This window comes from Uloborus diversus, chromosome 1, assembly GCF_026930045.1.
Source record: "Uloborus diversus isolate 005 chromosome 1, Udiv.v.3.1, whole genome shotgun sequence".
In the NCBI taxonomy this organism is placed as follows: Eukaryota; Metazoa; Arthropoda; class Arachnida; order Araneae; family Uloboridae; genus Uloborus; species Uloborus diversus.
Window position 1 is genome coordinate 60,791,821 of NC_072731.1, and position 17,086 is coordinate 60,808,906.

The window sequence follows — 17,086 nt, forward strand, 5'->3', positions numbered from 1 at the left end:
TTTAAGTAACTGAACCATGTCCCCTCTGACTCTACTTTGCTCCAGGCTATACATATTAAGCCTTTTGAGTCTGGTATAATCTAAAAGCAATCCCTTACTAGCGTAGTAGCCCTTCTTTGAACCATTTCAATAAAGAAATCTTTCTTCAGATAAGGGGACCAAAACTGAACATCATACTCCAAATGAGGTCTTACCAAACTTCTATGTAAAATCAGAAGAACCTTCTTAGATTTGTTTAAAATAATTGATAAACCTAAACATTTTATTCGCTATGTTACTTGCGATACTACACTGTTGACTAAACTTGAAATCCTGATGTATTAAGACATCCAGATCAATAACATTTCCGGCCTGACTAATGACTGAACCCTGTAAAGAGCAACTCGTATGTGTATTTCTGTGATAAATGAAGCACTTGACATTTCCTTCCAGTGGTATAGTTCTGAAAAAAAAAACTGGTGCCGGTGGATAGTGGTGCTTGCAGAGGCGCAGGTCTAAAAATTGAAAGAACATCAACTGCGGTCGTGAGAGTAATAGACAATTTGTTGATTGCTTAAAAAACCATTCTATTGTAGACCAAAACTCCAAATAAACACCTTTACTAATGCTTAGGCACTGTAATAACCGTGGTGTACTATAGTTGTGAATCATTTTTGTTAACCTTACTTGTTAGAAATTCATTGTGTGTATTTAGGAGAAAACATCAACTTCAGTCGTGAGAGTAATACACAATTTGTTGATTGCTTAAAAACCATTCTATTGTAGACCAAAACTCCAAATAAACACCTTTACTAATGCTTAGGTACTGTAATAACCGTGGTGTACTATAGTTGTGAAGCATTTTTGTTAACCTTACTTGTTAGAAATTCATTGTGTGTATTTAGGAGAAAAAAAGTGATACTATAAAATGCTCAAAAATGTAACAAGATTTTATGGAGTAGAAACTTAGATGATAATGTTGATATCATTAATAATGAAGCCTCTTAGTTTTGCACAAGAATATTTTTTAGGTAAGTACATTATGCCTAAAGTTATTTTTATTGACAAATAAAAATGAAACCTGAAGTGAAAGTAATCCTGAATGTCATTCAAGTTTCACTTTTATTAGTCATGTTTTTATTAGTCATGACTGAATTTATATTGCCTATGCTCTGCATCTTATAGTTTTTATATCTTTATTTTTAAGTAATTTTTTATTTGTTTCTAGGTTTTATTTAAATATCCAGGCATCCTTTTCTGAGAAGGAAAATATGCAGTTAGTTTTGGCAAAAGAAAAAGCTTCAAAACAGTTAAGATCTCAAGTAAACAAAGAACCAAAGTATAAGTCACCTAGTCCAGTATCATTTGACTCATTTTGTGATGGTTTTGAGAATTTACTGAAAAACTAAGTAAAAAACATATTTTATATCATTTTTTACTTAGGAAAAAAGTATGAAAAACTATAAAGTTAAAAAGTGAAATATAATCTACATTACCTGCAAAGTATGAAGTTCCGCATTCTATACGAGGCAGGTAACCTGCAGCCCTGAGGTCACATGCAGCCTCTGTCACTGTCTTGTGCAGCCTTAATAAAATCTCTCATGTATTTAACTACATAGATTGAGAACCTGTGTATCAATTTCAAAACTGTACATACATTGTCTTTATGATGTGGTGGAAGATTCAAAAAAATGTTTAACATGTGATAAGTACCTTTTTTTTTTTTTGCTATAATTTTATAAATAGGTTTGAAAAGCTAAAGCAAATTCCCTATTAATCCGTTCAGGAGAAATGACACAACTATAACTCAGGACTAAGTGCTCTACAGAGATTAAAAACGCTTCTCTGCATTTTGGTTTTGGAAGGAAATGTTTGTTGTCAGATGTTATTACTTATACCAGGGCTTCCCAAACTTTACAGACAGCAGACCCCCCTTTGTAGACCCATATTTAGTGGGTCCCTTAAAAAAAGTTCTTGGGGGAAGTCCATAAATGATGCCACACTTTTTTTTTTCAACATGCTTGACCCCCTCTTTTATTTGTCACAAAGTGTCACACTTTGCCTTTCCTTTTGTTATATGTCATGCTATTTTTCATAAGCATATTATTATAAAAATGTGTGTCCCTAATGTTACCCTCTCCCTCCCTTCCTTTGTCGCAAACTAAAACAATTTCCCATGCCTCCTCCCCCTCATCATGACATCATTTAGTGACAGACCCTTGGTAGGTAGTTTGAAATGCATAACTTTATCTACAAACTCTGAAGTGCAAAAATCAAATTGACCAGACAGACATATATATATTCTTTGTTTTATTTATATAGATTGATGGAAATTTTACTTTTTTGGAAATATGCCAAGGTCCCTATGTACTTTGCGCAAATTTGTTTCTAATGTCTGAGATTTCAATCCTTTTGCATGTTGTACTTATTTTAGTAGTTTGACAGTTGGAAGTTATTTCAGCATGTAATACCTTAGATTAACGTATTTTTTACCCTAATTATTATTTTTCTATTTGTTTCTATATATATTTTTTTTTCTGAATTTACAGTTTAAGCTTAATTTGTATTTTGAAAAAGACTGAAGAATTTTTTGCTGACTGAAAAATAGTGTAATTTTCTATAAATAATTTAAAAAACAAAATCACTTTTTTTAGAATTATTTTGTGTGGTATTTTTTCTATATTTCTTCCACATAGTTAAGTAAGGCATAATTGTTTTGAACTTATGAAAAGCTGTGATTTTCCCTCTTCCCTCATGATGATAAAGGGTATAGGTAAATAAATCATGCTAGCTCGTTTATCATAAATTATTAATTTCAAGCAGAGTAATTTATGCAAAAATATTTTTTTTTAATAGTGATTTTAATATTTGATCTCTAAAATCTTTTTCTCAATTCTCCAACGTGATACATCAGTCTCCCAATAGTATCAAATCATGTATCATAAAAATTCATTAAGTAAAGTCACAGATAATTAATACAATAATTAAAAATATAAACATCCTTTTGAGCTGCACAGGATGGTGCAGTATATCTTTATATAACAGGAGATCTTTGCTCTTACATATGAGTTAAAACACAAGTTCTTGTTAATTGTTGGCCTTTAGGTTTAAAAGGTTAAAATTCATTTATTTTACTCTTCATTGAAGTTAATTGAAGTCAAAATAATTTCATTCCACGTGGGTAACATTTCCTTATAATATCATCGAAAGTATAAAAATAATTAATTTCTAAAAGCATTAAATTTATCTACATTAAAATTCATTTCTTCATCAATCACCACAAAGGTTGTATTTCAGAAAATTCACTACTGTTCTCATCCAGCCAGTTCAAAAATTGTTCTTTGATTTTTTGGCAAACTTTACTTAAAGCAATGCAATCAGCTTCAGCATAATGACTTTGTGGAGGTGCTTCACCAAAGAAATGATGGTATAGCTTTTCCAATGTAAAACTTGCAATGGAATTTAATTTCATTTCTGAAGCAGATTGGTTTGCATTTTTTCTTCCTGTTGTTTCCGTGAAAAGCTTTCTTTTGGCTGCTACAGATGATGTATCTGGCAAATTTCTGTTTTCATATTCACTTTTGATGCTATATATATCTTTACTGCTCTTCTGTTTTTTAAGTTTTCCATTTTCCACTAGGTTGTTAATTTTTGCTCTTTTTGGAGTATGCTCATCATCAAAAACAGATACAAAATTGTTGCCATTTTTTGATTGTGGCTGTAGATTTTCCACAACAGTGTTTTCAAATGGTTGTCTTTCATTTAATTCAGTTGATTCTTCAATATCTCGAAAGCTTTCAATGTCATCTTCCAATAAACTATCAATTTCATTATCCAATTCATTTTCATTTTGATTGTTTGTAGTTGCATTGTTTTCAGAAACATGAAACAAGTGATTATGTTCTATTAATTTCGACATTTCTTTTTGGTGCCTTGAATCTATTGTTTTGCCATTAGTTTTCTCCAATTCATTCTTGAAATTTGACATTGGTTGTTTTGAAGCAGTTTTTACAGTTTGGGGTGTCCTGCAAATCGTTCTAAATGCTTCTAAAGTGTCTGCACAAAGTACTTTTGAATGTAATGTGTAATTTAGACGCTTCAGTTCTGCTTGTAACACAGGAAAATCGAATTTGTTGCCATTGTGAGCTAATAAACATATTGGTGTTCTTAAACGACGAAAAAAAAACTCTAACATCTTTGGGACTGAATCGTCAAATTCCTCTTGATTTTGTAAGACATCATTGTATAATCCTATATTAAAGAAAATTTTAAATATGATTTTATCATATATTATCAATTTTTAGCAGCATTAGAAGATATTTATTGTTTAGTATTAAATTAGATTGATATGCTAATTCATTTTATAGGAATATATTGCTCGTTTAGAAAAAGAGTGCCACACAATACAAAATTTTTAATTTTCTTTTTTTCACTTAAAGGGCTTTAAATGACATTATCTTCCCTGGAAAATAATAACAAATTTTTTGGTCTAATACTAATCATTGGAGAGCACAGCAAACTTACTTTTCTTAATGCAAATTGCCAGAAAATTTCAACTTCAAACGCTTCTCTTGTAAAATTTCATTTCTTTGTATTGTGGCACTCTTCTTCCAAATGAGCGATATATTAATAAATCTATTTTCTTTCACTTTATAACAATAAAAGAATAAACACTCTCAAAAGATAAATAAGTCTCAAAAATAAAACATGCATAGGAGAAAAAAAAAATTGAAGTACAGTAGACCCTCATTTTACGCGGGGGTTACGTTCCACGGAAATTCCGCGTAAATTGAGACCTAATAATAGTGTTAAAATAGGGGTTCGGTTCCAAAGATGGAAAAATATATTTCATTCTAAAGATGACTAATTTCATAATAAGTTTAATGTGTACTTATATTGATATAGATACATAAACATGCATGAAGAAAACGTAAATTAATTTTGTGTTCATAAAAATAAGCTGGCTATGATAGTATTTTGGTCGCCATTAAGAATTTTTCAATGTTGTTCTTTGCAGAGCACTAACGCTTTTTTTATCACTTGCGCCATTTCCATGATAGAATCTTCCTTCACTAACAAATCAGAAATCATTTGCAGTTGGGTATGGCTCAAAATTTTCAATGTGAACGTTTTTGGTATTGTGTCATGGATGTTTGTATCCTCGTTGGTTTTGTCCTCCTTTGGCACTCCTAAAAGCTTTCTTCCAGTGAGTTCTGAACTGAGTGAGTTCAATAACTTTACTTCTAGAAAAAGCTCTATAACTCTGGAACCAATCGCCGTAAAATGTCTCCGGTGACTCAAGCTCGATTATTAGCAAATCAATATGCAGGTTATTACATGTAATCTGCAATCTTTAGGAGTTTGGATTTTGAAAGAGGGGAGAATTTTGTCTGCTTGCATACCGCACCTGCGTAAAACCGAAACTCATCCGCATAAAATAAAATAAAGGTGTCAAATCTTCAACCGCGTAAACTCGAAACCGCATAAAACGAGGGTCTACTGTACTCAAATTTACTATTATGTAGGAAAAGAAATAGTATTTTGAAAAAAGAGATTAAGTCAATGTTTTTCAAATTTTTGGCCTTAAGGCAATGTTTGGTGAGTCATGCAGATCTAATGACCTTTGATAGTGAATTCTAAAACAAGATCTTTGGCAATTATAATACAGTCGGACCCCGATTTAACGAATTCATTGGGACCAAAACTTTTTCATATTAAATCGGGGTTATTCGTAATATCGGGGTGCAAAAAAAAATGTGTTTATTTTATCTAAAAGCCTCAATAAGCAACTGCACGAAAATATCCATCATTAAAAAGTGTACACCTTTTATTAAGGATTCCGCAACTTATTACACACTAGTTAACTTGAAATTTTATTGTACTGAGTAATAGATTTTGACAATTTTTTTGATGCTTGACTCAAAATAGTTCTCTTTCGACTTTATGGAGGGAAGATTTCATTTACAGCCTACTGCATGAGATATGTTTTAACAGTTTCATTCCATGTAAAGCATTAGAATTAGTAAGTTTTAATGAGAGTTTCATTATTGCTTTCTGCAACAGAATGGCTATTCATTGGTTGCCTACTTGCCCGTCAAACATTGCTGCTTCAAAGAAAATTGTTTTTTAGCTTTTCACAAGATGGATATACATTTGGAAAACAATCCAATTCTTCATAACTGAAATTAACAAAAAAAAAAAAAAAATTCGGCTGGTAAAATTATTCCTGAATTCAGGGTTTATTATTCGTTAAATAGGGGTTTTTGCCTTCATTTTAGTTGGGGGAAAAGAAAAATTCGCTGAATCGCGAAACTTGTTAAAGAGAGGTTTGTTAAATCGGAGTCCTACTGTATCTTTTAAGCGAGAAACACTGTCCTTTAATATACTAATGTGGTATAATGCCTTTAGAATCTATTAAGTACGATTCTCTGTAAATCATACAGCTTTTCAGAAGTAAACAAGTTGTGTAGTTAAAAAAGTACAATAATAATAATTGCTTATGTTTCAGGGTTACCAAACTATGAGATGTTTTTTCTTTGCATTGAACTGATGTTGTACATAAAAATTTAAATAAAACAAAATATTTTGTAGGATTACAATGTTATTTTGAATGTGGTTAATTTTTTAAGCTAATCTTATCAACTGGGTAAATTTACCAAACTGTCATCATCAATTTCACCATCTCTGTTGTTGTCTGATCAAAGTATTTAAAATCAATTGAAATATTTCAGACACACAATACTATAAAGCAGAAAATAATTAATGAAATAAAGTTTTAATATACCATGTTTTTAATATGAAGTAAAAAATATAAAATAATTTCCCTAAGCCTCATGTAGATTTAAAGCCCTTTACAGATTCTGAATTTCTTACAGATTGTCTGAACAATTTGATTCTGAGAGTTTAATAGCTATCAAAATACTTGTAAGCTATAAAATGTAAAACACAGGGTACATCTATACATATAATAAAATAAGATGTTTATGTGTGTGTGTGTGTGTGTGGCGCACTTCCCGGGAAAACAGTAAGGCCTAGAAAGATGAAATTTGGTATACAGGTATGGTTTCTGCCGAAGATGTGCACCTCAGGCTTCGATTTTTGATATTTTAATTACAAAAAAAGTTATTTAATGTTTTATGTGTTTTTTTGCACTTTTTAGTACTTTTTGCCTCACAGATCCCGATCGCACCACACAAATAGTTTTTGTACTATAGTGTTGGAAATTTAATTTTAAATATGATAAATGAAAAAATTTTGAAGTTAGAGCAATTTTTGTATTTTTTATGAATTTTTGAAAAACACCTTCACTTTGCATTTTTCCTGGGTTTTATATATTTCTAATATAATCCTGCAAGAAGTATCAAAGCCTCATTTCTAAAATTTAAGTTGGTAATAGTAAAAACATTTCGCCCTCTTCAGAAGAAAAAAGTTTTTCAAAATACGCAATAGTTTTTTTTTACAATTTTTTTAATGCTGAACACATCATGTCTTTCTACGCATGGTCGAAAAAAGCGTTCTTCAATATTTTATGCCTCTTACGTCACTACTTGGATTTTGATTCGATATTTACGACAGAATAATCGCAAACAATATTAATCTTATTTTTTTACTATATAGCTTACTTCTACATTTTATGATGTGATGACCACGTGTTTTTCCGGCAGCGCTTGCTTTTTTTCTTTCCTTTTTTTTTGTTTAATTTAGGGATTGCATTTATTTCTTTTTCTATTCACCCCCCCCCCCCCCCCCAGCTGGACGTTTTGCTGTATCAATATTACGTTAAATTTCATAGTTGTGCGCATTTAATTCAATAAAAACAGCAAGATTTTTTTTTTCTTTGTCACTTACTTTACTTTGTTACTTTTTGCACACTAAGGGGAATTTTGGAGATAACTTTTTTTTTTTTTTGCTCTACTTAAAAAAGTTGTTTTTTGAGTGATCTTTGTTTTCATTAGGAAATGAACGGCAATCTTGGCGTAAAAATGTGAATGGCACAAAAAAAGATAGAGATGGATTGATTAATACTGCTGCCAAATTTATTTAAACAGCCGCCGGAGGCGGCAAACTTGAAGTAAAAAGGTAAATGACAAGTTAGCCAAACAGCTGCCATAGGTGGCTACTTGCATAGAAAGGTGAATGGCGTAAGAAGGCGAACCAGCTGGTCGCCGCAGGCGGTTAGTGTACTATATAACTACAAGTGTGAAGGATATGTATCACTTCAGTTTATACTATTGGTAGAGTGAAAAAAATGTTGATTGTCAATTTTCTGTTACATGCACCCCATATTTTTCCTTTTATAGCTTACAACTCGAATTTTCCAGACAATGTGTAAGAAATTCTTAATCTGTATTGGGCTTTAAATCTACATGAAATTTAGTGAAATTATTTTATACTTTCTTAGTTGAAATCCTTTTAAAGGCACGGAACATAAAAACTTTTTTATTTTATCAATTATTTCAATTCAACGTCTACAAATGCTACAATAATTGATTACTAAATAATTCATAGAATGTTGCTCTAAGATTCATCCATAATGAATATTACTTGTTTGAACTACCAAGAATGAAGGTTTCTATTTCGAGAATTATTTTCTTAAAAAGTAATAGAAGGAAAACTAGATTTTCATTACTTTATTCTATGTCAAAATGAATTTGATTTAAGGGATTCAACACCAAAAAAAAAAGGTTTTCCTGCTTTTTCCAACCAAATCTGTTTTGCAATTTTGATTACACAGCACAATTTTTAATTGTTCTTCAGTTTTAGCGATTTTTTCAGATTCTTTATAGGAAAAAAACATTGCCAATCTAGCACAAGCTTGTTTGTCTTCCTTGAGTGAAATTAACAATAACTGTTTTCAAAATAAAAACAAACACTTTGATACATCACTCATGTTTACATTAATTTACTTGTTTACTCTAAAAAGTCTTATTCTTATTATGCATTTATAAATTTTAAAAGTCATGAAATTTAAAAATGCATAAAATTAGCTCAAAATAAGAATACAAACATGCAATGCACTACTGAAAAACAGCAGCTTAAAAATAAAATTAATTTATTTTTCATTGCATAGCATTAGTTCTCTTTTTGATGAATTTCTTTATCAGAAACAATATTCCACCTAGATAATTCCAGATGGTCATTTTTTGCTAATTATTATTATTATTATTTTTTTTTTTTTTTTTTGTAAATAAAATAAAAATTTTAATATGACTTATTTCAAAAGCAAATCAGTCAAGTATAAATGAAATTTATGTTTCATGAGACAATGTTTGTAATTCAATGTACACTTTGAACAAACAAGAAAAATGGATTTCTACCTTGAAGCAACAATTTCATGTCAGTCAAGATCCAAGCGAGGTGCAAAGAGTGTATTGAAAATTCTATCTTATTGATAAGTACTTGAAAGAATGGCTAAGATGATGCATTCGATTTGTCAAGCACTAACAAGATAAATTTATGTATATAAGCATGCAAGTAAGTAAACTGCAACTGCTGAAAAGTTATTAATAAAAACTGACTGCCAATAATTGCTCTCTTTAATAGGTAAGGTTGTGGTGTTTTGTAACCAGAAATAGAATTATATCTTTCATTTTTGCAGAATGAATTTTATTAATATTTCTATATTCTTAGTCTTCCTTTGGAGGGCGGACTCCCTCAGTCAATATTACTTCATAGAATCTAATAAAAGAAATTATACCTGTCAATGTTGAAAATTGTTGATACAATTTAAATGGTCTAAGTCCTAATAATGTAGTAAAGTTAAGTGGATCAAGCATAGTGCATAAATTTAGGGGAGGGTGGCCCAAAGCAGGTAGGTTTTCGAAGAACACTCAAGAATTGTAGTTTTTGGATTTTTATCGCAACAATTTTGGTTTTATTTCCTAGTAGGGTTCTCTTGAACTTCAAAATAAAAAGTAATTTTTGTATTATTTCAAACCCAACAATATTTATTTATTATTAAAGTTTACAAACATTTGAAAAACTCACTTTGCCCTACCAGGGTGCGCAAAGCAAGTGAACTTAACTAATTATGGTTTGGTAGATTTGCCAATCAAATGTGAAGTCGTAAATGATTAAAACAGTTGACTAGCTACCTGCCATTATATAAAAAAAAATATAAAACAGTTGTACTTATCCAATTTAAAGTCAGCACATTTGTTTATAAAACATAAAGAAATAACTAATTAAATTAATAGACTAATTAATTGCCATCCTAAAAAATAACTTTTTTAAAGTTGTACTTATCCTTTTGAAATAGAAAATCTAAGTCAGTACACTAGTCAAGAAATTATAAATACATATAGACCCTCGTTTTATGCGAGGCTTACATTCCAGGGAAATGCCGCCTAAATCGAAACTGCGTAAATTGAGACCTAACAATAATAGTTAAAATAGGGGTTTGGTTCTGTAGATAACAAAATAATTCATTCTAATGATGACTAGTTGTATAATAAGTTTAATGTGTACTTATATCGACTTTAATGCACAATATGCATAAAGAAAACAAATTAATTTGTGTTCTGTTTATAAAGAGGAGCTAGCTATGATAGTATTTGGCAGTCATTAAGAATTATTCTCCGTAGTTCTTTACAGAGCATTAATGCATCCATGATCACTTGCGTCATTTCCATGATAGAATATTCCTTCAGTAACAAATCAGAAAGATCATTTCTATTGTCTAGGAATGGCTCAAAATTTTCAATGTGAACATTTTTGGTTGTGCGTCATTGACACCGATATCCTCGTTGGTTTTGGCCTCCTTTGTCACTCCTAAAAGCTCTTCTTCCAGTGAGTTCTAAATTGTGTGAGTTTAATAACTTTACTTCTGGAAAGGGCTCTGGAACCAATCGCATAAAATATCTCCAGTGACCCAGGCTCGATTATTAGCAGGCCAAAATGCAGTTGTTTACAAGTAATCTGCAATCTTTAGGAGTTTGGATTTCAAAAGAGGGGAAAATTTTATCTGTTTGCTTTGCCGCATCCGCCTAAAACCAAAACTCATCTGCATAAAAGAAAATAACAGGTGTCAAATCCTAAACCGCGTATAATTGAAACCGCATAAAATAAAGCCACATAAAACGACGGTATACTGTAAATGTAAATATATGATGAAATCCTATACCCACTTTGCCCAAAGGCATGTTTTTTACTGCAATAATTATTACCTTAAATTTAAAAAAGAAACAATTGAAATGACTATCGTAGTTTGTAGGTGGATGGTGTCAGTATAACATAATATTATTGACAATCAAAGAAATAAGCTTGTCTTTGATTAATCACAAGTTATAAAACTTCATTGTCTTTAGAAAAGTATCATTTTTTTCCCTTAAGCCTGGTTGTGCCATGCCGCTTCACTGGTGCTGATTAAAACTCAGGGTAACAGAACATGTCTATGCATCGCCGCTTACACACCATAGGGGGCGTACGAAGGCCTACCCGCTTTGCCCCCCCCCCCTTACTTAAAAATTGTATCTCTACAAATTTTAAGTAATATTAAATTTAAATTAAATTGTGCTAGTGGCTGTCCATCATGCAGGAGGCCCCAAAGCAACAACAGCCTTGAAATTTGGTGCAAAACTTCATCAAACCCCCAAGGGATTGATTGCACCTTGGAGCATCTTTTTTGCTTTTTAAATTTTGATTATTTTGCACATTTTTTATCTAAAATCGTGCATAAATTGCCCAGGTTTTGTACACTCCTCCATTACTCTTTCATTTCGGAAGTTTTTTTGAAGGGTCCTTCAAACTCCTTCATTTTGGTTTTAACTCCTTTAAAACTTCTTTTTTAGCTTCCTCTAGGACAATAATTTAAAATACAGTAAAACCCCTCTAATGCGGACACTAACAGGACAAATTTTTCTGTCCACAATAGAGGGGTGTCTGCAGGACAGGGGTTTAATAATGTTATTTTCCTTGGGATTGGGGAATTAAGAATTGTCCGCACTTGAGGGGTGTCCGTTAGAGGGGTTTTACTGTACTTTGATTGACAACTTAATTTCGTCACAAAGGCGAAGGTAAAAAGACAATTTTAATGTAGTAATTTCTTATATTTTTTTATTTACAAATTGATTATAGAAGTCATAAAAGTTGAAGATGAAAATAGTATTAGGTGACTAAGACATTTCATAAGTGAAGCAAAACGTGCTTTAATTGTGCTTAAGTTTTATGATTTTTGCTTTTCCCCCCACCTCAGCAGCAAAAGTCAGTTTCTCTAATTTTGTTTAAATATTTAAAAATACACAAATAGATGTACTATATCAAGTGATTGTGTTTAAAAAAAAACAATTGCTTTGTAAATCAGTTTTGACTTTTTTAAAAAGGGTCATCTACAAGTGATGTCATGCCTTGAGGGGGAGACAAGTTCATGAAATTATGACAAGAGGCTGAGAGAGGGTTACAAAAAGTGAAATCATGCAGTTATTATAGCAATATATTTATGAAAAATATGGCATTTGACATTAGGGAGTAGTAAGGTGAAGTGTGATACTGTGACAAAGGGGAAGGGATCAAATATGTTGAAAAAAAGCATGACATCATGAAGGAAAGCCCAAAAGTACTCCTTCAAAATCTCATTTTATTCCTTCATTTTCTTTTTCAAATTGAGTACAAACCCTGATTGCCTTTTAAAGGGCTGACCAATTTCCACACACTCCTAAACAAATTATGTCATTTGAACAAGCTGCTTTTTTTTTCTCATAACAAGAAATTTGATCCAGTTTTCTCAATTGGAACATCACACTCCAGGGTCCCCTATATCTACCACTATTTATGGTTTAACCGGTTAGATAGGGCCTTGACGACAGCTCTTTTTTTTTTTTTATCTAGACCTTAACCCGAGTAATACCAGGTTGAACATCCCCAGAGGTATTGATTCACTTACAGGACTTAGTGACTATGTCATATTTAATGTGCTCCAGTCCAGACTTAGATAAAATGAAAAGCTTTCTGCAAACACAAATCCTATTTGGAAAATTTTCTGCAAATAATTATTTTGCCTTACTCACCCTTGAATAAAAAAAATAAATTTATAATCAAATATGAAAGAGACAAAAAATGTGCTTTAAATCATTTTTTTTTTTTTTACAATAACATGTAGTTTGCTTATTTTTCATCAACTGAAGAAAACTGCCAAAGTCATTTTTTTTACACATGTGCTTTAAAAGGCTTTTGGAGAAACGCTTTAATAGAAATAAACTCTGGGATTTTCTTTAGCAGTTTGAAAAAACTTTCTGCAGAGCCAAAAATTTTCTGCGAATGCCGTTTGCGCGTTTGTCTATATTATGCAAGACTACTCCAGTTCTCATTAATGAACACAGAGGATCTTTGACAAGCTGGAATTAAACCAGGGACCCTTTGTTTACAAGTCCGACACCTTTCGTGAAAGACCTCAGCTGAACTCGATTTTGAAGTCTGTAGCTAAGGAGCAAAATGTTACTGGAGACTGAGAACTTAAAAGGGTTTTTCAAAGGTACAAAACCACCGTTTTGCTGAGCTCAGAAGCCTTCTAGCCTTTTTGGACCCTGGAAAAGGGGTGCTCTTCGAAGCATTTTTTTTGGAAAATAATTTTGTTACGCATATTTTCTCCAAATTAATCTTTTTTGGGGTGGGAATTGGAATTTTAATGTTCTAATTATAGTGAGATCTTTACTTAAAATAATATTTTCTATGAGATGGGGAGTGGGGTTTTTATTTTGTTCTAATCATAACTCATGTTTTAGTCGAACAGGGTGGCGACAGGAACTGGGAAGAAAAGTTCCCTGACTTTTCCCTGATCTCCCTGATTCTCAATTCCCTAAGTTCACCAAATTTCCCTGATTTACATTACCAATGATAATGGTTTTCTTTCTTGGCTCTACTTGAAATCCATTGTATGTTTGTATAAAATGCAGCATTTTAAACGTTTTAAGTTGTGTAAAGGGAGGAAAAAAACCTACAAAACAGTATATTAAATTTTTCTACAAATGGAAAGATTATAGAAAATTAAAAAAAAAAAAAACTTTACTTCCAGAAACCACTTAGCATAAGAATTTTAAGAAACTATTAAAATTACTCTTAAAAACATATGTGTATTTATGATAGAACTAAAAAGTAATTGAAATTATTTTGAACTAAGTTTTCAAACAGTATAATAATTGTTGCAAGAATAACAAGTACTAGTGAAAGAATAGAAGTAATGTAGTTATTCTTATATAACTAATTGACATATTTATGCAAAACAGATGAAACCATTTGACTTCCATTCATAGGGAGCTTTTCTCTAATCAAAAACATAGGTTTTAATGAATGAATACAGCATTTTAACAATAAAAAAGTAAAGATATTTACTTAAGTACACAAGTTAACTCTATTTCAAATGATTTCAGTATGTAACCAAAAAAATCTTAGATTGTTTTTGTAACAAACAACTTTGAAATGCAAGAAAAGAAAAGAAAAAAAAGCAATTAGTTAATTTCAAAATATATAAAAGAAGAATACAACTTGGTTATAAAATTGAAGAATCACTTAAGTCTGAAGAAAAGAAAACCTTTATGATTTGCGGTGACAACAAATACTATAACGGCAAAAAACAGTTTTTTTTAAATTGAAAGTTCAATTTTAGCAATTAAATTAAAAACGCAAAGAAGTAATAACTTTTAAGCTTTTATAGTATTAATTCAAAAACCAAAGATTTCTTCTTGAAATTGTGATTACAGTACGCTAATTACTTTGAGACAATGGAATAAAGGCAAAAGAGCTAAGGCATTAATGAATGCTTCCTCTTTGTCTGTATGGTTGTTTATTTTACGTAGCATTGAAAGCGTAAAAGGAAATTTCAAGCTAGGTAAAATAAACAAACTAACAGACACAGAAGCAATCTTAGGAAGTTCATCCTGTGGTTAATAAGTAAGATTCAATACTTTAACGTTGAGGAAAAAAGATGCACAAATATGTGGCAGTGTATAATCGCACCTATTAATTTTACTTTTTTTTTGAAAAGATAATTGGCGGAAAATGTGTTGGATATTAGAGTACTTAATGTTGTAAAGCAAAAAAATTTTTTTTCTTCATAAAATCAATTTTTCCTGATTTTTTGTTATTTTTTCAAAATTCCCTGATATTTCCCTGATTAATAAAGTTCCCTGACTTTTCCATGATCTCCCTGATCTGTCGCCACCCTGTCTAATTATTCCTGACGTACAATCTCAGCAAACAAAATTGCTTAGCAATCTTCGGGAAATGATGAGCCGTAGCAAGCTGGGGGCAGAGCCCCCCAGTATTTAAAAATAATAGTCTATATTGTTACCTTAAAAGTCCTTTGCTTCTTGTATATGGTACAGATTTTTAAATAATTATTTTGTATCATTCTGCATATGTATATCATTTATATTTATAGAATTTTTTCAAAAATTTATAAAACTCTTACATATATTTTATGTATTAAAAATGATTCTTCAATTTTTAATTTTATCCCTACAAAGTAATGCCTAGATTTTTATCTATCAATTCTCAATGCAAGAATAATTTCCATCATATTACAGATTAGTTTTATCTGGGAACTTGTTTAAGGTTCTATAGCCATACTTCATTTGTCTAAACATATATTCACGTTGAATTGTTTTTTCTTGTACTTTTATTAAATTAACCATATAAACAAAAAATAGTAATTTGATTACTATAACGTACCTGTTATATACATAGCACTTGGTGAAACGCAAGCTCTCGGTCTTATGCACAGACTAAGTTTATTTAATACCCGTAAGGTGTTGTCTGTTTCAAAATCATTTCTGTCGATAGCAATTAGAGACAGTTCTGTAATATGAACGTTTCTTTTACCGATTTCACCTGGTAATCCTGTGGTTTCCAAATCCATGAAAATTAGGGTCGAAACTGGAGAATCAAAATTTTTGTGGTTGATCTCCGTCCCGCAAGCATTATTATTCATTGTTCTGTTCTTGTAAAATAAAATCAGTTTTTTGACACAAATAAAATTAAGGCAAAAATCAATCTTTTTTTCTCACAAAAGAATTTTTTGCTATTCAAAGTGGAAACTATTTAGATGAAATCGCTTTAAAAAAATTTTATGTAGTTCAAATTGCCGTTCTTATCAGTAAACAATAACAAACAGACGCTTGATTTTGAAGTGGTTGTTGCCAGCAAAAGAAAGAAAAAAAGATAGTCGGTGGAGGTAGAGCCGCTATGTAGATAGGCCGACGCCTAAGCTTAAGTTTAGCCATTTTGGATCGGATTTTACATTGTTGCACGGGGTTTCGTCAAATTTGCTAAAAATAGCCCTTTGTTTAATAAACAACGTGCCGCTTATTATCGCTCGCAGTGAACAATCACCAAACGCGATTACTCGGGGACTCTAGGTGGAGGAAGTGACCCTCATGAAATAAAGTTGGCCATATGTGACGTCATACGGGTGTATGCAAGTTCGTGTAGCTCGATTCTCCTGACGTTCTTTGAACTTTTGTTAATATGCTACGCCGCGACGTCACTGTAGGTCAGGCCTGAATTTAAGTACAAGCTATAGCTTAGGGGACCCCCAACTCCCGGAAATTAGCATGATTCGCTCCAAAAAAAGAAAAGTACTTGAAAAAATAAATTTTATTTTCTAGTGCTTGAAAATTTGGAAAAGTGGCTCAAACCTCAAATGGGAGGGGGTAAGGAAATGCCAATATAATACGTCAAAATTCAGCTCCTTGCTACATACTGCACCAAAAATGTAAAAACCATGGTTCTCACATTTTTGAAACATATTGCAAATTTTTGTGACTCACATGTTTCATATCTTGCTATTTATGTAATTCCGAATGCAGCATTTTGGAAAGTCTTTTGTTATTGCTTGCTTTTAGCTTACTTCTTCTGCATATTGTAAATCAGTTTGGCACGAAAAAAAACACACTACCTCTATTCCTTTTCGTTTTCTGCCACACTTGCAACTGAAGTTCTTTTCTTAAGAAGTCTATAGTTTATTTTTTCTTTTAAATTTAAAATAGCTTTTCTTACAAAGTTAGAATTGGACTGTGAAAATTTACAATCAAGTACTAAAATATCAGGGACTGGAAAGTATAAATTAAGTGCGTTAAATAATTTTAATTGTTCTAGAGTCCTTGAAAATAATTAG

At 31.3% G+C, this 17,086-nt stretch overlaps 2 protein-coding genes across 2 annotated transcripts in view; one reads left to right on the forward strand and one right to left on the reverse strand.

Annotated features, from left to right (window-relative positions):
- Nucleotides 1-1,596, forward strand: part of LOC129229955 (tRNA wybutosine-synthesizing protein 3 homolog) — a 59,018-nt gene extending 57,422 nt beyond the window's left edge. Inside the window, exon 7 of the mRNA XM_054864341.1 lies at nt 1,208-1,596. Within this exon, the coding sequence (XP_054720316.1) occupies nt 1,208-1,388 (181 nt within the window). The 3' untranslated portion in view covers nt 1,389-1,596. The remainder of the gene's footprint in view (nt 1-1,207) is intronic.
- Nucleotides 1,597-1,736: 140 nt separating this feature from the next.
- Nucleotides 1,737-16,093, reverse strand: LOC129229965 (three-prime repair exonuclease 1-like). Its single transcript, XM_054864352.1, has 2 exons — nt 15,643-16,093; nt 1,737-4,230 (listed from the first exon to the last, which is right to left on the reverse strand). The coding sequence occupies exons 1-2, from the start codon at nt 15,899-15,901 to the stop codon at nt 3,254-3,256; spliced, it is 1,236 nt and encodes a 411-aa protein (XP_054720327.1). The 5' UTR covers nt 15,902-16,093; the 3' UTR covers nt 1,737-3,253.
- Nucleotides 16,094-17,086: the final 993 nt, after the last annotated feature.